Source organism: Petromyzon marinus, chromosome 76 (genome assembly GCF_048934315.1).
Source record: "Petromyzon marinus isolate PM22_M1 ecotype Great Lakes invasive population chromosome 76, UKy_Petmar_22M1.pri1.0, whole genome shotgun sequence".
In the NCBI taxonomy this organism is placed as follows: Eukaryota; Metazoa; Chordata; class Hyperoartia; order Petromyzontiformes; family Petromyzontidae; genus Petromyzon; species Petromyzon marinus.
The window spans coordinates 5,811,356-5,835,940 of NC_133742.1; the positions used below are offsets into that span (position 1 = coordinate 5,811,356).

The 24,585-nt window shown below is 50.6% G+C and overlaps 2 protein-coding genes across 2 annotated transcripts in view; both read right to left on the reverse strand.

The window, feature by feature from the left end:
• The window catches only part of LOC116958361 (ankyrin repeat domain containing 50), a 30,585-nt gene extending 15,993 nt beyond the window's left edge, over positions 1-14,592 (reverse strand). Inside the window, exons 1-2 of the mRNA XM_076056553.1 lie at positions 14,479-14,592; positions 8,404-8,756 (exon numbers count right to left, since the gene is read on the reverse strand). Of these exons, the coding sequence (XP_075912668.1) occupies positions 8,404-8,731 (328 nt within the window). The 5' untranslated portion in view covers positions 8,732-8,756; positions 14,479-14,592. The remainder of the gene's footprint in view (positions 1-8,403; positions 8,757-14,478) is intronic.
• LOC142907281 (ankyrin repeat domain-containing protein 50-like) lies at positions 14,475-24,098 on the reverse strand. The gene is made up of 3 exons (XM_076056589.1): positions 23,129-24,098; positions 18,241-18,691; positions 14,475-14,744 (listed from the first exon to the last, which is right to left on the reverse strand). Exons 2-3 carry the CDS (start codon positions 18,517-18,519, stop codon positions 14,475-14,477), a joined length of 549 nt encoding a protein of 182 aa, XP_075912704.1. The 5' UTR covers positions 18,520-18,691; positions 23,129-24,098.
• Between the last annotated feature and the right edge of the window lie 487 nt (positions 24,099-24,585).

A 24,585-nucleotide genomic window follows, 5' to 3' on the forward strand; every position in this document is an offset into this window, starting at 1 on the left:
TGCCATGATTGCTGTTGATGGTGGGTGGGGCGAGGGGGGTGATGGGGGGGTCCCCCAGTCCTCCTCACCCATCCACTCACTCACTCACCCAACCACTCACTCACCCAGCCACTCACTCACCCATCCACTCACTCACCCAACCACTCACTCACCCAATCATTCACTCACCCACCCACTCACCCACTCACTCAGTCACCCAGCCACTCACTCACTCACCCACTCACCCAATCACTCACTCACCCACCCACCCATCCACTCACCCACTCACTCACCCAGCCACTCACTCACCCACTCACTCACTCACCCACCCACCCACTCACCCACCCACCCACCCACTCACCCACCCACCCACTCACCCACTCACCCACTCACTCACCCATCCACTCACCCACCCATCCACTCACCCACCCATCCACTCACCCACCCACCCACCCACTCACCCACCCACCCACTCACCCACCCACCCACTCACCCAACCACTCACTCACTCACCCACCCACTCACCCACTCACCCACTCACTCACCCACCCACTCACCCACTCACCCACCCATACACTCACTCACTCACCCACTCACTCACCCATCCACTCACCCATGTATGGCTGTGTGTGCGTGTGGTGGGGGGTGATTGGTGGTGGGGGGGGGCGATTGGTGGGGGGTGATTGGTGGGAGGGCGATTGGTGGCTGGTGGGGGGTTGGCTGAGTGTGCGCTCCACACGTGGTCAGGAAAGAGAAATAAATAAATAATGTTGACTCTGCATTCCTGCTCAGCCTGGACTCAGCCAAGTACACACACAGACACACACACAGACACATACAGACACACACACAGACACACACACACAGACACACACACACAGACACACACATACACAGACACACACAGACACACACAGACACACACACAGACACATACAGACACACACACACAGACACACACACAGACACACACACAGACACACACACAGACACACACACACAGACACACACAGACACATACATACACAGACACTCACACTCACACACTCTCACACACACACTCACTCACACTCTCACACACACTCACACACTCTAACACACACTCTAACACACACTCACTCACTCTAACACACACTCACTCACTCTAACACACTCACACACTCTAACACACTCACCACACACTCTAACACACTCACTCACTCTAACACACTCACTCACTCTAACACACTCACTCACTCACTCTAACACACTCACTCACTCTAACACACTCACACACACGCACACACTCGCCCTAAAGTGTAAACACGGTGTGAGATTGGCCAGGCCAGCGTGTGGACATTCCTGCTCCTCCTCCTCTCACCACAACCACCGCCACCACCACAACCACCACCACCACCACCACAACCACCACCACCACCACACCACCACCACCACCCACCACCACCACCACAACCACCACCACCACCACAACCACCACCACCAACCACCACCACAACCACCACCACCACCACAACCACCACCACCAACCACCACCACCACCACCACCACAACCACCACCACCACCACAACCACCACCACAACCACCACCACCACAACCACCGCCACCACCACAACCACCACCACCACCGCCACCACCGCCACCACCACAACCACCACCACCACCACAACCACCACCACAACCACCACCACTACAACCACCACAACTACAACCACCACAACCACTGCCACCACCACAACCACCACCACCACAACCACCACCACAACCACCGCCACCACCACCACAACCACCGCCACCACCACCACCACAACCACCACCACCACAACCACCGCCACCACCGCCACCACTGCCACAACCACCGCAGCTGTGGTGGTAGTGGCGGTGGTGACAGTGGTTGCGGTGATGATGGTGGTGGTTGTGGTAATCGGGAGCGGTGGTGCAGTGGTTAGCGCTACGCTGGGCTCTACAGCCAGCACAACCACCACGTGACGATTCTCTGAACCGGTCCTGGGCCTCACCTAGGTCGACTCAGCCTCAACTGAGTACATGGAGCGGTGTGTAGTCAACATTGCCACTGTGGGGGAGAGACAAAGGCGGCCGGGCGTGGCGGTGGATCCGGCCACACCACCACCCCCTCTGTGTGTGTAGCCACAGTGCCGATAGCCTTCAAAGGTAGCGCTGCCGCTACTCGCTAACAGCACTTGCCCCTACAGCCTGCTAGAGGCTACCTGGGGGAGCTTTGTCTTTGTACGTGTGTGAGTGCCACTGTGGGGGAGAGACAAAGGCGGCCGGGGTGGTGGTGTGACTGTGGTGTGATGGTGGTGTGACGGTGGTGTGACGGTGGTGTGACGGTGGTGTGACGGTGGTGGTGGTGGTGTGACGGTGGTGTGACGGTGGTGTGACTGGGGTGTGACGGTGGTGATGGTGACGGTGGTGGAGGTAAGGGTGGCGGTGTGACTGTGGTGTGACTGGTAACGGTGGTGGTGGTGTGGCTGTGTGACTGACTGTGTGGCTGTGTGGCTGTGTGACTGTGTGACTTTGGCTGCGTGACTGTGACTGTGTGACTGTGTGGCTGTGACTGTGTGACTGTGGCTGTGTGACTGTGTGACTGTTACTGTGTGGCTGCGACTGTGTGACTGTGTGATGGTGGCTGTGTGACTGTGACTATGTGACTCTGTGACTGTATGACTGTGTGACTGTGTGACTGTGGCTGTATGACTGTGGCTGTGTGACTGTGGCTGTGTGACGTGACGGCTGTGTGACTGTGTGACTGTGTGACTGTGGCTGTGTGACTGTGGCTGTGTGACTGTGGCTGTGTGACGTGATGGCTGTGTGACTGTGACTGTGGTCACTGTGGCTGTGTGACTGTGTGACTGTGGCTGTGTGACTGTGTGACTGTGAGACTGTGTGACTGTGTGACTGAGGCTGTGTGACTGTGAGACTGTGTGACTGTGGCTGTGTGACTGTGAGACTGTGTGACTGTGTGACTGTGGCTGTGTGACTGTGTGACTGTGAGACTGTGTGACTGTGTGACTGTGGCTGTGTGACTGTGTGACTGTGTGACTGTGTGACTGAGACTGTGTGGCTGTGTGGCTGTCACTGTGTTACTGTGTGACTGTGGCTGTGTGACTGTGTGACTGTGACTGTGTGACTGTGACTGTGGCTGTGTGACTGTGTGACTGTGACTGTGGCTGTGTGACTGTGTGACTGTGACTGTGGTCACTGTGACTGTGTGACTGTGAGACTGTGACTGTGTGACTGTGACTGTGTGACTGTGGCTGTGTGACTGTGTGACGTGCCGACTGTGTGACTGTGGTCACTGAGACTGTGTGACTGTGTGACTGTGCGGCTGTGTGACTGTGCGACTGTGTGACTGTGTGACTGTGTGGCTGTGTGACTGTGTGGCTGTGTGACTGTGTGACGTGCCGGCTGTGTGACTGTGGTCACTGAGACTGTGTGACTGTGTGACTGTGGCTGTGTGACTGTGGCTGTGTGACGTGACGGCTGTGTGACTGTGGTCACTGTGACTGTGGCTGTGTGACTGTGTGACTGTGGCTGTGTGACTGTGCTTTGTGACTGTGGTCACTGTGGCTGTGTGACTGTGTGACTGTGGCTGTGTGAGCTACAGGGCCCCCCCCCCCCAACTGACCGCTAAAGAGGCGTGTGACGTGCCGGCTGTGTGACTGTGTGACTGTGACTGTGTGGCTGTGACTGTGTGACTGTGTGGCTGTGTGACTGTGGTCACTGAGACTGTGTGACTGTGTGACCGCTACAGCGCCCCCCCCCCCCCCCCCAACTGACCGCTGAAGAGGCGTGTGACGTGCCGGCTGTGTGACTGTGTGACTGTGACTGTGTGACTGTGGCTGTGTGACGTGCCGGCTGTGTGACTGTGGTCACTGAGACTGTGTGACTGTGTGACCGCTACAGCGCCCCCCCCCCCCCAACTGACCGCTGAAGAGGCGTGTGACGTGCCGGCTGTGTGACTGTGTGACTGTGACTGTGTGGCTGTGACTGTGTGACTGTGTGGCTGTGTGACTGTGGCTGTGGCTGTGTGACTGTGAGACTGTGTGACTGTGACTGTGTGACTGTGACTGTATGACTGTGGTCACTGTGACTGTATGACTGTGTGGCTGTGTGACTGTGGTCACTGTGGCTGTGTGACTGTGTGACTGTGGCTGTGTGACTGTGGCTGTGTGACTGTGGCTGTGTGACTGTGTGACTGTGGCTGTGTGACTGTGGCTGTGTGACTGTGGCTGTGTGACTGTGTGACTGTGGCTGTGTGACTGTGTGACTGTGACTGTGTGACTGTGACTGTGTGACTGACCGTGTGACCGTGTGACGTGACGGCTGTGTGACTGTGGTCACTGTGGCTGTGGCTGTGTGACTGTGGCTGTGTGACTGTGGTCACTGTGGCTGTGTGACTGTGTGACTGTGGCTGTGTGACCGCTACAGCGCCCCCCCCCCCAACTGACCGCTAAAGAGGCGTGTGACGTGCCGGCTGTGTGACTGTGTGACTGTGACTGTGTGGCTGTGACTGTGTGACTGTGTGGCTGTGACTGTGTGACTGTGTGGCTGTGTGACTGTGGCTGTGTGACTGTGGCTGTGTGACGTGCCGGCTGTGTGACTGTGGTCACTGAGACTGTGGCTGTGTGACTGTGTGACTGTGGCTGTGTGACTGTGGTCACTGTGGTTGTGTGACTGTGTGACTGTGGCTGTGTGACCGCTACAGCGCCCCCCCCCAACTGACCGCTAAAGAGGCGTGTGACGTGCCGGCTGTGTGACTGTGTGACTGTGACTGTGTGGCTGTGACTGTGTGACTGTGTGGCTGTGTGACTGTGGCTGTGTGACTGTGGCTGTGTGACGTGCCGGCTGTGTGACTGTGGTCACTGAGACTGTGTGACTGTGTGACCGCTACAGCGCCCCCCCCCCCAACTGACCGCTGAAGAGGCGTGTGACGTGCCGGCTGTGTGACTGTGTGACTGTGACTGTGTGGCTGTGACTGTATGACTGTGGTCACTGTGACTGTATGACTGTGTGGCTGTGTGACTGTGGTCACTGTGGCTGTGTGACTGTGTGACTGTGGCTGTGTGACTGTGGCTGTGTGACTGTGGCTGTGTGACTGTGTGACTGTGACTGTGTGACTGTGACTGTGTGACTGTGACTGTGTGACTGTGACCGTGTGACCGTGTGACGTGACGGCTGTGTGACTGTGGTCACTGTGACTGTGGCTGTGTGACTGTGGCTGTGTGACTGTGCTCACTGTGGCTGTGTGACTGTGTGACTGTGACTGTGTGGCTGTGACTGTGTGACTGTGTGGCTGTGTGACTGTGGCTGTGTGACTGTGGCTGTGTGACGTGCCGGCTGTGTGACTGTGGTCACTGAGACTGTGTGACTGTGGCTGTGTGACTGTGTGACTGTGGTCACTGTGACTGTGGCTGTGTGACTGTGTGACTGTGACTGTGTGGCTGTGACTGTATGACTGTGGTCACTGTGACTGTATGACTGTGTGGCTGTGTGACTGTGGTCACTGTGGCTGTGTGACTGTGTGACTGTGGCTGTGTGACTGTGGCTGTGTGACTGTGTGACTGTGGCTGTGTGACTGTGGCTGTGTGACTGTGTGACTGTGGCTGTGTGACTGTGTGACTGTGACTGTGTGACTGTGTGACTGTGACTGTGTGACTGACCGTGTGACCGTGTGACGTGACGGCTGTGTGACTGTGGTCACTGTGACTGTGGCTGTGTGACTGTGGCTGTGTGACTGTGGTCACTGTGGCTGTGTGACTGTGTGACTATGGCTGTGTGACTGCTACAGCGCCCCCCCCTCCCCAACTGACCGCTAAAGAGGCGCGTGACGTGCCGGCTGTGTGACTGTGTGACTGTGACTGTGTGGCTGTGACTGTGTGACTGTGTGGCTGTGACTGTGTGACTGTGTGGCTGTGTGACTGTGGCTGCGTGACTGTGGCTGTGTGACGTGCCGGCTGTGTGAATGTGGTCACTGAGACTGTGGCTGTGTGACTGTGTGACTGTGGCTGTGTGACTGTGGTCACTGTGGCTGTGTGACTGTGTGACTGTGGCTGTGTGACCGCTACAGCGCCCCCCCCCCCCCAACTGACCGCTAAAGAGGCGTGTGACGTGCCGGCTGTGTGACTGTGTGACTGTGACTGTGTGGCTGTGACTGTGTGACTGTGTGACCGCTACAGCGCCCCCCCCCCCCCCCCCAACTGACCGCTGAAAAGGCGTGTGACGTGCCGGCTGTGTGACTGTGTGACTGTGACTGTGTGGCTGTGACTGTGTGACTGTGTGGCTGTGTGACTGTGGCTGTGGCTGTGTGACTGTGAGACTGTGTGACTGTGACTGTGTGACTGTGACTGTATGACTGTGGTCACTGTGACTGTATGACTGTGTGGCTGTGTGACTGTGGTCACTGTGGCTGTGTGACTGTGTGACTGTGGCTGTGTGACTGTGGCTGTGTGACTGTGGCTGTGTGACTGTGTGACTGTGACTGTGTGACTGTGACCGTGTGACCGTGTGACGTGACGGCTGTGTGACTGTGGTCACTGTGACTGTGGCTGTGTGACTGTGGCTGTGTGACTGTGGTCACTGTGGCTGTGTGACTGTGTGACTGTGGCTGTGTGACTGTGTGACTGTGAGACTGTGTGACTGTGGTCACTGTGGCTGTGTGACTGTGGTCACTGTGGCTGTGTGACCGCTACAGCGCGCCCCCCCCAACTGACCGCTGAAGAGGCGTGTGACGTGCCGGCTGTGTGACTGTGTGACTGTGACTGTGTGGCTGTGACTGTGTGGCTGTGTGGCTGTGTGACTGTGGCTGTGTGACTGTGGCTGTGTGACTGTGGTCACTGAGACTGTGTGACCGTGTGACCGCTACAGCGCCCCCCCCCCCCCCCCCCCAACTGACCGCTGAAGAGGCGTGTGACGTGCCGGCTGTGTGACTGTGACTGTGTGGCTGTGACTGTGTGACTGTGTGGCTGTGTGACTGTGGCTGTGTGACTGTGTGACTGTGGCTGTGTGACTGTGTGGCTGTGTGACTGTGACTGTGTGACTGTGACTGTGTGACTGTGACTGTGTGACTGTGACCGTGTGACCGTGTGACGTGACGGCTGTGTGACTGTGGTCACTGTGACTGTGGCTGTGTGACTGTGTGACTGTGGCTGTGTGACTGTGTGGCTGTGTGACTGTGACTGTGTGACTGTGACCGTGTGACCGTGTGACGTGACGGCTGTGTGACTGTGGTCACTGTGACTGTGGCTGTGTGACTGTGTGACTGTGGTCACTGTGACTGTGGTCACTGTGGCTGTGTGACTGTGTGACTGTGGCTGTGTGACCGCTACAGCACCCCCCCCCCCAACTGACCGCTGAAGAGGCGTGTGACGTGCCGGTTGTGTGACTGTGACTGTGTGACTGTGGTCACTGTGGCTGTGTGACTGTGTGAGTGTGCGACTGTGACTGTGTGACTGTGTGACTGTGGCTGTGTGACTGTGTGACTGTGACTGTGTGACTTTGTGACTGTGGCTGTGTGACTGTGTGACTGTGGCTGTGTGACTGTGTGACTGTGGCTGTGTGACTGTGTGGCTGTGTGACTGTGTGACTGTGGCTGTGTGACTGTGTGACTGTGGCTGTGTGACCGCTACAGCGCCCCCCCCAACTGACCGCTGAAGAGGCGTGTGACGTGCCGGCTGTGTGACTGTGTGACTGTGACTGTGGTCACTGTGGCTGTGTGACTGTGGCTGTGTGACCGCTACAGCGCCCCCCACCCCCAACTGACCGCTGAAGAGGCGTGTGACGTGCCGGCTGTGTGACTGTGTCACTGTGACTGTGGCTGTGTGACTGTGGTCACTGTGGCTGTGTGACTGTGGTCACTGTGGCTGTGTGACTGTGGTCACTGTGGCTGTGTGACTGTGTGAGTGTGTGACTGTGACTGTGTGACTGTGGTCACTGTGGCTGTGTGACTGTGGTCACTGTGGCTGTGTGACTGTGTGAGTGTGTGACTGTGGCTGTGTGACTGTGGTCACTGTGGCTGTGTGACTGTGGTCACTGTGGCTGTGTGACTGTGGTCACTGTGGCTGTGTGACTGTGTGACTGTGACTGTGTGACTGTGTGACTGTGGCTGTGTGACCGCTACAGCGCCCCCCCCCCCCCCAACTGACCGCTGAAGAGGCGTGTGACGTGCCGGCTGTGTGACTGTGTGACTGTGGCTGTGTGACTGTGTGACTGTGACTGTGTGACTGTGGCTGTGTGACTGTGTGACTGTGGCTGTGTGACTGTGGTCACTGTGACTGTGTGACTGTGGTCACTGTGGCTGTGTGACTGTGGTCACTGTGGCTGTGTGACTGTGTGACTGTGGCTGTGTGACTGTGGTCACTGTGGCTGTGTGACCGCTACAGCGCCCCCCCCCCCCCCCAACTGACCGCTGAAGAGGCGTGTGACGTGCCGGCTGTGCTTGCGCGCCGTGATCACCAGCAGCAGCCACGGGGGCAGCAGCTCCTGCTGATTGGCCAGCAGCTCGGCCACGCCGCGGCTGCGGCCAATGGGAGCGCTCGCCTGCGCCTCGGTCGCCGCCCCCTCAGCCTGCCGCTCCCCCGCGTGGCCGCCCCCACAACCGCCGCAACCGCCCCCACAACCGCCACAACCGCCCCCACAACCGCCACCTCCCCCCGCGTCGTCCGGCACCGCTAGGCTCCCCCCCTCGTCCACGGAGTCCACGACGAGCAGCAGGGGGTGGGGTGGGGGCTCCATGCTCAGCAGGGGCAGCAGCACCCCCCTGGGGGAGGGGGGGCAAGGGGGGAGGGGGGGTGGGGGGGGGCGAGGTCAGGGTTGTGGCTGTGTTGTGGCGGTGGTGGTGGTGGTGGTGGTAGTGGTGTTGGTGATAGTGGTGGTGGCGGTGGTAGTGGTGGTATTGGTAGTAGCGGTATTGGTGGTGTAGTAGTAGTAGTGGTAGTAGTGGTAGGAGTAGTAGTGGTAGTAGTAGTGGTAGGAGTAGTAGTGGTAGTAGTAGTGGTAGTAGTGGTAGTAGGAGTGGTAGTAGTAGAAGTGTTACTAGTGTTAGTAATAGTAGTGTTAGTAATGGTAGTGTTAGTAGTGTTAGTAACAGTAGTTGCAGTTGTAAGAGTAGTTGAAGTAGTAGTGTTAGTAATAGTAGTGTTAGTAGTGTTAGAAACAGTAATTGTTGTTGTAATTGTAGTTGTAGTAGTAGTGTTAGTAATAGTAGTGTTAGTAGTAGTGGTAGTTGTAACAGTAGTTGTAACAGTAGTTGTAGTAGTGTTAGTAGTAGTAGTGTTAGTAGTAGTAGTGTTAGTAGTAGTGGTAGTTGTAGCAGTAGTTGGAGTAGTAGTATTGGTATTAATAGGAGTAGTAGTAATAGTAGTGTTAGTAGTAGTTGTAGAAACAGTAGTTGTAGTAGTGTTAGCAATAGTAGTGTTAATAGTGTTAGTAACAGATGTTGTAGTTGTAAGAGTAGTTGTAGTAGTAGTGGTAGTAGTAGTAGTAATAGTAGTGTTAGTAGTAGTGGTAGTAGTAGTGTTAGTAGTATTAGTAGTAATAGTAGTTGTAGTAATAGTAGTTGTAGTAATAGTAGTTGTAGTAGTAGTGGTAGTAATAGTAGTGTTTGTAGTAGTAGTGTTAGTAGTAGTAGTGTTAGTAATATTAGTGTTAATAGTGTTAGTTACAGTAGTTGTAGTAGTAATAGTAGTTGTAGTAGTAGTGGTAGTAATAGTAGTGTTTGTAGTAGTAGTGTTAGTAGTAGTAGTGTTAGTAATAGTAGTGTTAATAGTGTTAGTTACAGTAGTTGTAGTAGTAATAGTAGTTGTAGTAGTAGTGGTAGTAATAGTAGTGTTTGTAGTAGTAGTGTTAGTAGTAGTAGTGTTAGTACTAGTAGTGTTAATAGTGTTAGTTACAGTAGTTGTAGTAGTAATAGTAGTTGTAGTAGTAGTGGTGGTAATAGTAGTGTTTGTAGTAGTGTTAGTAATAGTAGTGTTAATAGTGTTAGTTACAGTAGTTGTAGTAGTAATAGTAGTTGTAGTAGTAGTGGTGGTAATAGTAGTGTTTGTAGTAGTAGTGTTAGTAATAGTAGTGTTAATAGTGTTAGTTACAGTAGTTGTAGTAGTAATAGTAGTTGTAGTAGTAGTAATAGTAGTTGTAGTCGTAGCAGTAGCTGTAGTGGCGGTAGCAGGCGTAGTAGTAGTGGTAGTAGTAGTGGTAGTAGTGGTAGTAGTAGTAATAGTAGTAGTGGTAATAGTAGTGGCAGTAGCAGTGGTAGTAGTAGTTGTAGTAATAGTAGTGTTAGTAATAGTAGTAGTGGTAGTAGTAGTGCTAGAAGCAGTATTAGTAGTAATAGTAGTAGTGTTAGTAATAGTAGTGTTAGTGACAGGAGTTGTAGTAGTAGTGTGAGTTGTAGTAGTAGTGTTAGTAGTAGTAGTAATAGTAGTAGTAATAGTAGTGTTAATAATAGTAGTAGTAATAGTAGTCGTAGCAGGAGTTGTAGTAGCGGTAGCCGGCGTAGTAGTAGTGTTGTAGTAGTGGTAGTAGTAGTTGTAGTAGTAGTTGTAGTAGCAATAGTAGTGTTAGTAATAGTAGTAGTAATAGTAGTAGTGGTAGTAGTAGTGTTAGTGTTAGTAGTAGTGTTAATAGTCGTTGTAGTCGTAGCAGTAGTTGTAGTAGTGGTAGCGGGCGTAGTAGTAGTGGTAGTAGTAGTCTTAGTAGTAGTAATAGTAGTTGTAGTAGTAGTGTTAGTATTAGTAGTAGTGTTAGTAGTAGTGTTAGTAGTAGTGGTAGTTGTAGTAATAGTAGTTGTAGTAGTAGTGTTAGTAGTAGTATTAGTTGTAGTAGTAGTGTTAGTAGTAGTGGTAGTAGTAGTGGTAGTTGTAGTAATAGTAGTTGTAGTAGTAGTGTTAGTAGTAGTATTAGTAGTAATAGTAGTAGTAGTCTTAGTAGTAGTGGTAGTTGTAGTAATAGTAGTAGTATTAGTAGTAATAGTAGTAGTGTTAATAGTGTTAATAGTAGTCGTAGTAGTAGTTGTAGTAGCAGTAGCCGGCGTAGTAGTAGTGTTAGTTGTAGTAGTAGTTGTAGTAATAGTAGTAATAATAGTGTTAGTAATAGTGTTAATAGTCGTTGTAGTCGTAGCAGTAGTTGTATTGGCGGTAGCCGGCGTAGTAGTAGTGTTAGTGTTAGTAGTAGTGTTAGTAGTAGTGGTAGTTGTAGCAGTAGTTGTAGTGGCGGTAGCGGGCGTAGTAGTAGAGGTAGTAGTAGTGGAAGTAGTAGTTGTAGTAATAGTAGTAGTGTTAGTAATAGTAGTGTTAGTAATAGTAGTGGTAGTAGTAGTGGTAGTAGTAGTGGAAGTAGTAGTTGTAGTAATAGTAGTGGTAGTCGTAGCAGTAGTTGTAGTAGCGGTAGCGGGTGTAGTAGTAGTGTTAGTAGTAGTAATAGTAGTGTTAGTAGTAATAGTAGTAGTGTTAGTAATAGTTGTAATAGTAGTGTTAGTAATAGTAGTGTTAGTAATAGTAGTGTTAGTAGTAGTAATAGTAGTGTTAGTAGTAGTAATAGTAGTGTTAGTAATAGTAGTGGTAGTCGTAGCAGTAGTTGTAGTGGTGGTAGCGGGCGTAGTAGTAGTGTTAGTTGTAGTGTTAGTATTAGTTGTAGTTGTAGTAACAGTGTTAGTAGTAGTAGTCGTAGTAATAGTAATAGTAGTGTTAACAGTGTTAGTAGTAGTGATAGTTGTAGTAGTAGTTGTATTGGCGGTAGCGGGTGTAGTAGTAGTGTTAGTTGTAGTAGTAGTGTTAGTAATAGTAGTAGTGTTAGTAGTAGTAGTAATAGTAGTGGTAGTCGTAGCAGTAGTTGTAGTGGCGGTAGCGGGCGTAGTAGTAGTGTTAGTAGTAGTGGTAGTAGTAGTAATAGTGTTAGTTGTAGTGGTAGTAGTAGTGTAGTAGTAGTGTTAGTAATAGTAGTAGTATTAGTAGTAATAGTAGTGTTAGTAACAGTATTAGTAGTAATAGTAGTAGTAGTAATAGTAGTGTTAATAGTAGTTGTAGTGGCGGTAGCCGGCATAGTAGTAGTGTTAGTAGTAGTAGTAATGGTAGTGTTAATAGTAGTTGTAGTAGTGGTTGTAGTAGCGGTAGCCGGCGTAGTAGTAGTGTTAGTAGTAGTAGTGTTAGTAGTGTTAATAGTAGTTGTAGTAGTGGTTGTAGTAGCGGTAGCCGGCGTAGTAGTAATAGTAGTTGTAGTAGTGTTAGTAGTAGTGTTAGTAATAGTAATAGTAGTTGTAGTAGTAGTGTTAATAGTAGTAGTGATAGTTGTAGTTGTATTGGGGGTAGCCGGCGTAGTAGTAGTGTTAGTTGTAGTAGTAGTGGTAGTAATAGTAATGTTAATAGTAGTTGTAGTAGTAGTGTTAGTAGTAGTGTTAATTGTAGTAGTAGTGTTAGTAGTAGTTGTAGTAGTAGTTGTATTGGCGGTAGCGGGCGTAGTAGTAGTGTTAGTAATAGTGTTAGTAGTGTTAGTAGTTGTAGTAGTAGTGTTAGTAGTAGAAGTGATAGCAGTAGTTGTATTGGCGATAGCCGGCGTAGTAGTAGTGTTAGTAGTAGTAATAGTAGTGTTAGTAATAGTAGTAGTGTTAGTGGTAGTAGTAGTAGTAGTATTAGTAGTGTTAATAGTATTAGTAGTAGTAATAGTGTTAATAGTTGTATTGGCGGTAGCTGGCGTAGTAGTAGTGTTAGTGTTAGTAGTAGTGTTAGTGATAGTAGTAGTGTTAGTGGTAGTAGTAGTAGTATTAGTAGTAATAGTAGTAGTAGTATTAGTAGTAGTAATAGTGTTAATAGTTGTATTGGCGGTAGCCGGCGTAGTAGTAGTGTTAGTGGTGGTAGTAGTTGTAGTAGTAGTAGTATTAGTAGTAATAGTATTAGTAGTAATAGTATTAGTAGTATTAGTAGTGTTAATAGTATTAGTAGTAGTAATAGTGTTAATAGTTGTATTGGCGGTAGCCGGCGTAGTAGTAGTGTTAGTGGTAGTTGTAGTGTTAGTAGTAGTATTAGTAGTAATATTATTAGTAGTAATAGTATTAGTAGTAATAGTATTAGTAGTAATAGTATTAGTAATAGTGTTAATAGTATTAGTAGTAGTAATAGTGTTAATAGTTGTATTGGCGGTAGCCGGCGTAGTAGTAGTGTTAGTGTTAGTAGTAGTGTTAGTGGTGGTAGTAGTTGTAGTATTAGTAGTAGTAGTAATAGTGTTAATAGTTGTATTGGCGGTAGCCGGCGTAGTAGTAGTGTTAGTGGTAGTAGTAGTGTTAGTGGTAGTAGTAGTATTAGTAGTAGTAGTATTAGTAGTGTTAATAGTATTAGTAGTAGTAATAGTGTTAATAGTTGTATTGGCGGTAGCCGGCGTAGTAGTAGTGTTAGTGGTAGTAGTAGTTGTAGTAGTAATAGTATTAGTAGTAATAGTATTAGTAGTAATAGTATTAGTAGTAATAGTATTAGTAATAGTGTTAATAGTATTAGTAGTAGTAATAGTGTTAATAGTTGTATTGGCGGTAGATGGCGTAGTAGTAGTGTTAGTGGTGGTAGTAGTTGTAGTAGTAGTATTAGTAGTAATAGTAGTAGTAGTAATAGTATTAGTAATAGTGTTAATAGTTGTATTGGCGGTAGCCGGCGTAGTAGTAGTGTTAGTGGTAGTAGTAGTGTTAGTGGTAGTAGTAGTTGTAGTAGTAGTAGTATTAGTAGTGTTAATAGTATTAGTAGTAGTAGTATTAGTAGTGTTAATAGTATTAGTAGTAGTAGTAATAGTGTTAATAGTTGTATTGGCGGTAGATGGCGTAGTAGTAGTGTTAGTGGTAGTAGTAGTGTTAGTGGTAGTAGTATTAGTAGTAATAGTATTAGTAGTAATAGTATTAGTAGTAATAGTATTAGTAGTGTTAATAGTATTAGTAGTAATAGTATTAGTAGTAGTAATAGTGTTAATAGTTGTATTGGCGGTAGCCGGCGTAGTAGTAGTGTTAGTGGTAGTAGTAGTGTTAGTGGTAGTAGTAGTAGTATTAGTAGTAATAGTATTAGTAGTAATATTATTAGTAGTAATAGTATTAGTAATAGTGTTAATAGTATTAGTAGTAGTAGTATTAGTAGTGTTAATAGTATTAGTAGTAGTAGTATTAGTAGTGTTAATAGTATTAGTAGTGTTAATAGTATTAGTAGTAGTAGTAATAGTAGTAGTAATAGTATTAGTAGTAGTAGTATTAGTAGTGTTAATAGTATTAGTAGTAGTAGTAATAGTAGTAGTAATAGTATTAGTAGTAGTGTTAGTGGTAGTAGTAATAGTATTAGTAGTAATAGTATTATTAGTAGTAATAGTATTAGTAGTATTAGTAATAGTATTAGTAATAGTGTTAATAGTATTAGTAGTAATAGTATTTGTAGTAGTGTTAGTGGTAGTAGTAATAGTATTAGTAGTAATAGTGTTAATAGTTGTATTGGCGGTAGCCGGCGTAGTAGCGGAGGCCTCACCTGCGGAAGGCCTCGTCAGGGTCGCGCTCGGCCTGCCCCGGCCGCAGGGCGGCCCGCGCCGCCGGCGCCGCCAGCGCCGCCGCGTAGACGGCGGCGCTGGCGGCCGACAGCGGCGGCGGCGCCGGCGCCGGCGGCGGCGGCCCGGAGGCGGCGCCGGCGGCCGACGGCGGCGGCGGCGGCGGCGGCCCGGGGGCGACGCTCAGCTGGGCCACGAGGGAGCGCACGAAGCGACCCGCTGAGACGCGGGAGGCGGGCAGCGAACACGCCTGGCACACACACAAACACGGGGAGGGGAGCACGGTGGTGAACACGGTGGTGGTGGTGAACACGGTGGTGGTGGTAGTGGGGTGGTGGTGGTGGGGTGGTGGTGGTAGTGGGGTGGTGGTGGTGGTGGTGGTGGGGTGGTGGTGGTGGTGGGGTGGTGGTGGTGGTGGTGGTGAAGACGGTGGTGGTGGGGTGGTGGTGGTGGTGAAGACGGTGGTGGTGGGGTGGTAGTGGTGGTGAAGACGGGGGTGGTGGTGGTGGGGTGGTGGGGGTTAGAACGGTGGTGGTGGGGACGGTGGTGGTGGTTGTGGTGGAGACGATGGTGGTGGGGTTGTGGTGGCGATGGTCGTGGTGGTGGCGATGGCGGCGGCGGTGGCGATGACTATGACGGTGGTGTCGGTGATGACGGTGGTGACGATGATGACGGTGGTGTCGGTGATGACGGTGGTGTTGGTGATGACGGTGGTGTTGGTGATGACGGTGGTGTTGGTGGTGATGGTGGTGTTGGTGATGACGGTGGTGTCGGTGATGACGGTGGTGTCGGTGATGACGGTGGTGTTGGTGACGATGGTGTCGGTGATGACGGTGGTGTTGGTGATGACGGTGGTGTTGGTGATGACGGTGGTGTCGGTGATGACGGTGGTGTCGGTGATGACGGTGGTGTCGGTGATGACGGTGGTGTCGGTGATGACGGTGATGACGGTGGTGTCGGTGATGACGGTGGTGTCGGTGATGACGGTGGTGACGATGACGGTGGTGTCGGTGATGACGGTGGTGTCGGTGATGACGGTGGTGTTGGTGATGACGGTGGTGTTGGTGATGAAGGTGGTGTCGGTGATGACGGTGGTGTCGGTGATGACGGTGGTGTCGGTGATGACGGTGGTGTTGGTGATGACGGTGGTGACGATGACGGTAGCGACGTTGGCAGGGAGAACAGACAAACGTGAGCAGGGCTAGATCTCCACTTTCACCGGCCCCGGTCTGCCAAATACTCAGACGGCGCGAGCCTGAACCACCAGATTCTCGGGGTGTTTTGGCAAAGTCACGTAGGCGGGTTCAAGCGGACAAAAAAATAACAAAACTACGTACAGTAATAACAGGGTTTTTCCCCTTTTTTCTGGCAACGAAACTGAAACCTTTTTTTAACGAGGATTCATGTTTACCGCATTAACCACAATACCTGCGGTCAAAATGCAAGCAAAAAACCCCATATGATAATATATGATGCATTGTCCTTGACACCGATTGGTCCACACCAAGGGACGGCTTTCTTGTTGAGCCTCGACCCAATTGGTGCTCGACCAGACGACGCCAAAACGCATCACACAGCTCAAAGACAACGCCGCTATCAAAGTAGTAATGAGGGCTCGGGGTGAGCATCTGCATCATCAATAGAGCTCCTTTGCCAGTACCAAAATATAATAATGTAATAATAGGGTTTCCCCTTTTTTCTGGTAACAAAACTGAAACCTTTTTTTACAAGGATTCATGTTTACTGCATTCACCACAAAATGCAAACAAAAAACACATACTATGATAATATATGTGGCATTGTCCTTGAAACCGATTGGTCCACACCAAGGGACGGCTTTCTTGTTGAGCCTCGACCCAATTGGTGCTCGACCAGACGACGCCAAAACGCGTCACACAGCTCAAAGACAATGCCGCTATCAAAGTAGTAATGAGGGCTCGGGGTGAGCATCTGCATCATCAATAGAGCTCCTTTGCCAGTACCAAAATATAATAATGTAATAATAGGGTTTCCCCTTTTTTCTGGTAACAAAACTGAAACCTTTTTTACAAGGATTCATGTTTACTCTATTCACCACAAAATGCAAACAAAAAACCCCGTATGATAATATATGTGGCATTGTCCTTGAAACCGATTGGTCCACACCAAGGCACGGCTTTCTTGTTGAGCCTCGACCCAATTGGTGCTCGACCAGATGACGCCAAAAGGCGTCACACAGCTCATAGACAATGCCGCTATCAAAGTGGTAATGAGGGCTCGGAGTGAGCATCTGCATCATCAATAGAGCTCCTTTGCCAGTACCAAAATATAATAATAATAACAGGGTTTCCCCATTTTTCTGGTAACAAAACTGAAACCTTTTTTTTACGAGGATTCATGTTTACTGCATTCACCACAAAATGCCAACAAAAAAACACAAACACTATGATAATATGATGATGCATTGTCCTTGAAAACGATTGGTCCACACCAAAGGACAACGCCACGTATATTATCGTGGTGTATGTTTTTTTGTTTGCATTTTGACCGCAGGTATTGTGGTTAATGCAGCGACGTGAATCCGGTTTCAGTTTTGGTGCCAGAAAAAAAAGGGGGAAAAAACCCCTCTTATTATTATTATTATCATCGCTACATTCTGGTACTGGCAAAGGAGGTCTAATGATGATACGTACAGTAAAAACCTTGGGATTGCGAGCAACAATTCCTTCCGGGAACTCGTACGTCAAAGCGCTCGCGTATCAGCTGTGATCACGTGACCCCGGCCCGTTCATCAAGTTGATATCTTGCGTTTGAATTTTAAAAAAATAAAACGTGTTCAGCTCGTCCTGCGGGAACGTCCGCAGGCCCAGTCGCTCGCAATCCACGAGGTTTTTTACTCCGTAACAACAAAGCGACTCCCGGCGTTTCGGTCGCGACAGCAAAGCGCCCGTAAATTTTATTTATTTTATCTCCCTCCCGATGGACGGCCGCTTGCGTCGCGATCGAATTACCACCACCACTGTCACCATCAGCACCACCGCCACCGTTGCCGTTACCACCACTGGCACCATCAGCACCGCCACCGTTACCGTTACCACCACTGTCACCATCAGCACCGCCACCGTTGCCGTTACCACCACTGTCACCATCAGCACCGCCACCGTTACCGTTACCGTTACCACCACTGTCACCATCAGCACCGCCACCGTTACCGTTACCACCACTGTCACCATCAGCACCGCCGCCACCATTACCACCACTGGCACCACTTCCACCACCGCTACCACCACCACCGTCATCAACCGCCACCGGCACCACCACCACCCCCACCACATCCACCACCACCACAACCGCCACCGCCGCCACCACCACCACCACCATCACCACCACCACCACCACCCCCATCACCACCACCACCACCACTACCATCACCACCACCATCACCACCACCATCACCACCACCGCCACCACCACCACCACCACCACCCCCACCACTACCACCACCACCACCATCACCGCCACCACCACCGCCACCACCACCGCCACCACCACCACCACCACCATCACCACCACCACCACCACCATCACCACCACCGCCACCACCACCACCACCACCACCACCGCCACCACCACCACCACCACCACCGCCGCCACCACCACCACCACCGCCACCACCACCACCACCACCACCGCCACCACCATCACCACCACCACCGCCACTACCACCACCGCCACCACCACCGCCACCACCACCACCACCACCGCACCTGACAGAAGTGGTAGGCCAGCACACGCTCGTGCAGGCCCCTCTGGCGCACGGCGGCCGACGTGGGCCACACCAGCTCGGAGCAGAGCGCCGTCTTGCCGCTGCCGGGCCCGCCGAGCACCAGCGCCCCGGCGACGGCGCCGCCGCCGCCGCCGCCGCCGGCGTCGCCGTCGCCGCCGCCGTCGCCGCCGCGGCCGCGGCCGTCCAGGTAGTGCTGCAGCTTCTGGAAGGCCCAGTCGCGGCAGTAGAAGGCCTTGCCCTGCAGCAGGCTGCTCGCCATGATTCCGAGGGGGTCCTCTCTCGGTGATTGTGGTGGTGGTTGTGGCGGTGGTTGTGGTTGTGGTGGTGGTGGTGTGGGGGCCGTGCCGGCGATTCTCTCGCCTCCCGCTGACCGCCGGGTGCACGCCGCCGCCGCCGCCGCCGGGGCCGTCGCCGGCAGCACCGCAGCCTCGCTGCGAAGAGGAGACACTTCAACGGGGAGGGGGAGGTGGCGAAGGTGAAAATGAAGGCGTCGTCGTCGTGATCGTCATCATCATCATAATCGTCATCATCGTCATCATCATGATCGTCATCATCGTCATCATCGAGTTTGCACCAGCCGTTGTGTGTGTGTGTCTGTATGTCTGTGTGTCTGTGTGTGTGTGTCTGTGTGTGTGTATGTGTGTGTGTCTGTGTGTGTGTCTGTATATGTGTCACAACAACACGACACAATACGACACAACAACACAACAACAACAACACAGCAACAACAACACAACACAACAACAACAACACAACAACAACAACACAACAACAACAACACAACAACAACAACACAACAACAACACAACAACAACAACACAACAACAACACAACAACACAACAACAACACAACAACAACAACACAACAACACAACAACAACACAACAACAACACAACAACACAACAACAACACAACAACAACAACAAGAGTGTTCATCGTCGTTTTATCGACCCCCCCCCCCCTTGAAGGGAGGCATGATGGGTCCAGTTCCAGACTGAGACACAGACAGCCCGAGACACAGACAGAGACACAGAGACACAGACTGTGACACAGGGACACAGAGACACAGACAGAGACACAGAGACACAGACTGAGACACAGACTGAGACACAGAGACAGAGACACAGACTGAGACACAGACTGAGACACAGACTGAGACACAGAGACAGACAGAGACACACAGACAGAGACACACAGACTGAGAGACACAGACTGAGAGACACAGACTGAGAGACACAGAATGAGAGACACAGACTGAGACACACAGACTGAGAGACATAGAGACACAGACAGAGACACAGAAACACAGAGAGACACAGACAGAGACCAAGACACATAGACCAAGAGACACAGACAGAGACACAGACAGAGACACAGAGACACAGACAGAGACACAGACAGAGACACAGAGACACAGACAGAGACACAGAGACTCAGACAGAGACACAGAAACACAGAGAGACACAGACAGAGACCAAGAGACAGAGACCAAGAGACACAGACAGAGACACAGACAGAGACACAGAGACACAGACAGAGACACAGAGACACAGACAGAGACCAAGAGACAGATACCAAGAGACACAGACAGAGACACAGACAGAGACACAGACAGAGACACAGACAGAGACACAGAGACACAGACAGAGACACAGAGACACAGACAGAGACACAGAGACACAGACACAGAGACACAGACAGAGACCAAGAGACAGAGACCAAGAGACACAGACTGAGACACAGACTGAGACACAGACTGAGACACAGAGACACAGACAGAGACACAGACTGAGACACAGACTGAGACACAGACAGAGACACAGACTGAGACACAGACTGAGACACAGAGACACAGAGACACAGACACAGAGAAAGAGACACAGAGACACAGAGACACAGACAGAGACACAGAGACACAGACATAGACACAGACAGAGACACAGAGACACAGAGAAAGAGACACAAAGACACCGAGACACAGACAGAGACACAGAGAGACACAGAGACACAGAGACACAGACAGAGACACAGAGACACAGACAGAGACACAGAGAAAGAGACACAGACACAGAGACACAGACACAGAGACACAGACATAGACACAGACACAGAGAAAGAGACACAAAGACACAGAGACACAGACAGAGACACAGACACAGACAGAGACACAGAGACACAGACAGAGACACAGACCCAGAGACACAGACCAAGAAACACAGAGACACAGACAGAGACACAGAGACACAGACACACTGAGACACAGACAGAGACACAGACAGAGACACAGACAGACAGAGACACAGACAGAGACACAGACAGAGACACAGACAGAGACACAGACACACTGAGACACAGACAGAGACACAGACACACTGAGACACAGACTGAGACACAGAGAGAGACACAAAGACACAGACACACAGAGACACAGACACATTGAGACACAGACACACTGAGACACAGACACAAACAGAGACACAGACACACTGAGACACAGACTGAGACACAGACAGAGACACAGAGACACAGACACACTGAGACACAGACACACTGAGACAGACACAAACAGAGACACAGAGACACTGAGACACAGAGACACAGACAGACTGAGACACACAGACACAGAGACACAGACAGAGACACAGACATAGACAGAGACACAGACACAGAGAAAGAGACACAAAGACACCGAGACAAAGACACAGAGACACAGAGAGACGCAGAGACACAGACAGAGACACAGAGACACAGACAGAGACACAGAGACACAGAGAAAGAGACAGAGACACAGACACAGAGACACAGACACACAGACACAGACATAGACACAGAGACAGAGACACAGAGACACAGACAGAGACACAGACAGAGACAGAGACAGAGACACAGACAGAGACACAGACAGAGACACAGAGACACAGACAGAGACACAGAGACACAGACAGAGACACAGAAACACAGAGACACAGAGACACAGACAGAGACACAGACAGACTGAGACACAGACTGAGACACAGACAGAGACAGTGAGACACAGACACACTGAGACACAGACACACTGAGACACAGACAAACAGAGACACAGAGACACAGACAGACTGAGACACAGACAGAGACACAGACAGACTGAGACACAGAGACACAGAGATACAGACTGAGACACAGAGACACAGACAGAGACACAGAGACACAGACAGAGACACAGACAGAGAAACAGACACAGACAGAGACACAGACACACTGAGACACAGACAGAGACACAGAGACACTGAGGCAGACACAGACAGAGACACAGACAGAGACACTGAGGCAGACACAGACAGAGACACAGACAGAGACACAGACACACTGAGACACAGACAGAGACACAGACACACTGAGACACAGACAGAGACACAGACACACTGAGACACAGACACAGACAGAGACACAGAGACAGAGACACAGAGACACTGAGACAGACACAGACACAGAGACACAGACAGAGACACAGACACACTGAGACACAGAGACACAGACTGAGACACAGAGACACAGACACAGACTGAGACACAGAGACACAGACACAGACTGAGACACAGAGACACAGACAGAGACACAGAGACACAGAGACACAGACAAAGAGACACAGACAGACACACTGAGACACAGACACATAGACACAGACAGAGACACAGACAGAGACACAGACAGAGACACAGACACAGAGACAGACTGAGACAAAGACAGAGACACACTGAGACACAGACACAGAGACACAAAGACACAGAGACACAGACACAGACAGAGACACAGACAGAGACACAGAGACACACACAGAGGCACAGAGACACACACACAGACAGAGAAACAGAGACACAAAGACACAGAGACACAGACACACACAGAGACACACAGAGACACACACACACAGACACACAGACACAGACTGAGACACAGCGACACACACAGACACACAGACACACTGAGACACAGACACAGAGACACAAAGACACAGAGACACAGAGACACAGACAGAGACACAGAGACACAGACAGAGACACAGAGACACACACAGAGGCACAGAGACACACACACAGACAGAGACACAGACACAGAGACACACACACACAGACACACAGACACAGACTGAGACACACACACAGACAGACACACACACAGACAGAGACACAGCGACACACACAGACACACACACACAGACACACACACACAGACACACACAGACACACACACAGACACACACACAGACACACACACAGAGACACACACAGAGACACACACAGACACACACAGAGACACAGACAGAGACACAGAGACACAGACAGAAACACACACTGACACACTGAGACACACACAGAGTGATACACTGAGACAGACTGAGACGATGCAAACAAGCCACTCCACTGTACTCTAGCAGCAGTCTCGCACTGTACCCGCGTACTGCAGTATCGTACTGTACTCCCGTACTGGACCTTCGTACTGTACTCTCGTACTGTACGGCGGTACTGTATTGTTGTAGTGTCTCACTGTACTCTCGTACTGTATCGCCGTACTGCGTTGTTGTACTGTCCTACTGTACTCTCGTACTGTATTTGGCGTACTGCACTCTCGTACTGTATCACCGTACTGTACTTTCGTAAAGTATTGCCGTACTGTACTATCGTACTGCATCGGCGTACTGTACTCTCGTGCTGTATCGACGTACTGTACTATCGTACAGCTGTACAGTGCTGTGCTGCCGTACTGTATCCTCGTACTGTACTCTCGTGCTGTATTCTCGTACAGTAATGACGTGAGGTATTGCACTGTATTCTCGTACTGTATTCTCGTACAGTAATGCCGTACTGTACTCTCGTACTGTACTCACCCTTCCCCCAGCGGCCGTCGCTCCTCACACAAAGGCGGCCTCTACAACTCCAACATCACCAACATCACCAGCATCATCACCATCACATCAACATCACCATCATCACCAACATCACCATCACATCAACATCATCACTAACATCACCACATCAACAACATCACCCCATCACCATCACATCAACATCATCACTAACATCACCACATTACCAACATCACCATCACATCAACATCATCACTAACATCACCATCACCACATCAACAACATCACCATCATCATCACCAACATCACCATCACATCAACATCATCACTAACATCACCACATCAACAACATCACCAGCATCAACAACATCACCACATCATCAACATCACCATCATCACCACATCAACATCACCATCATCACCATCACATCAACATCATCACCATCACCACATCAACATCACCATCATCACCATCAACACCATCATCACATCAACACCATAATCACCATCACATCAACACCATCATCACATCAACATCAACACCACCACAACATCATCACCATCACCACATCACCACATCAACATCAAATCATCACCACATTACCATCAAATCATCATCACATCATCATCACCATGACATCATCACCACATCACCATCATCATCCTCCTCCTCCCTCGTGACGAGATTCACAGCCGCGATGTAGCCATCACCGCCACCATCACCATCATCATATCATCATCATCACCGCCACCATCATCATATCACCATGATCATATCACCATCATATCATCACCACCATGAACAACCAAGAATCCTCCTCTCGCTGGGCTCAAGGCAACATCACCAACATCGCCACCATCGCTGTCGTAACATCACATCGCTAACAACATCATCATCACCATCATCACCATCACCACCACCATCATCATCACCGTCCAATACAGACAGTGGGGAGACGCCCACGATTAGTGGGCGGGGACTCGATGGTCGGTGGGCGGGGCCTCGCGACCAGGGGGCGGGGTCTAGCGACGCGGTGGGCGGTGCCTCGCGAATTAGGGGGCGGGGTCTAACGACCAAGTTGGGTGTGGTCTCGCGACCAAGGGGGGTGGGGGCCCGGGATTTACGCCTCAGTCTGCCCCCCCATTGGCTTTGCTGGTCAGAGGGCGGGGCCTCGTAATCAGTGGGCTGAGCCTTAACACCAACTGGGCGGGGCTAACGCTCCCATTGACTTTGCTGGCAGAGGGGCGGAGTAACACGGCTCTCGGGGGGGGCGGGGCCTTGGGGATTCATGTACGAGGCTTATCCCCGCCCAACCCCTCCCCCCCGATTGGCTGTTGACCACGTGGGGGGGGGGGCGGCGGGGACTTATACGAAGTGGGCGGGGCTCGGCACCACCTATTTGGCTTTGTATGCAAGAAGGCGGGGCCTCGCGACCCGCGGGTGGGCGGGGCCTTACACGGAGTGGGCGGGGTTCCAA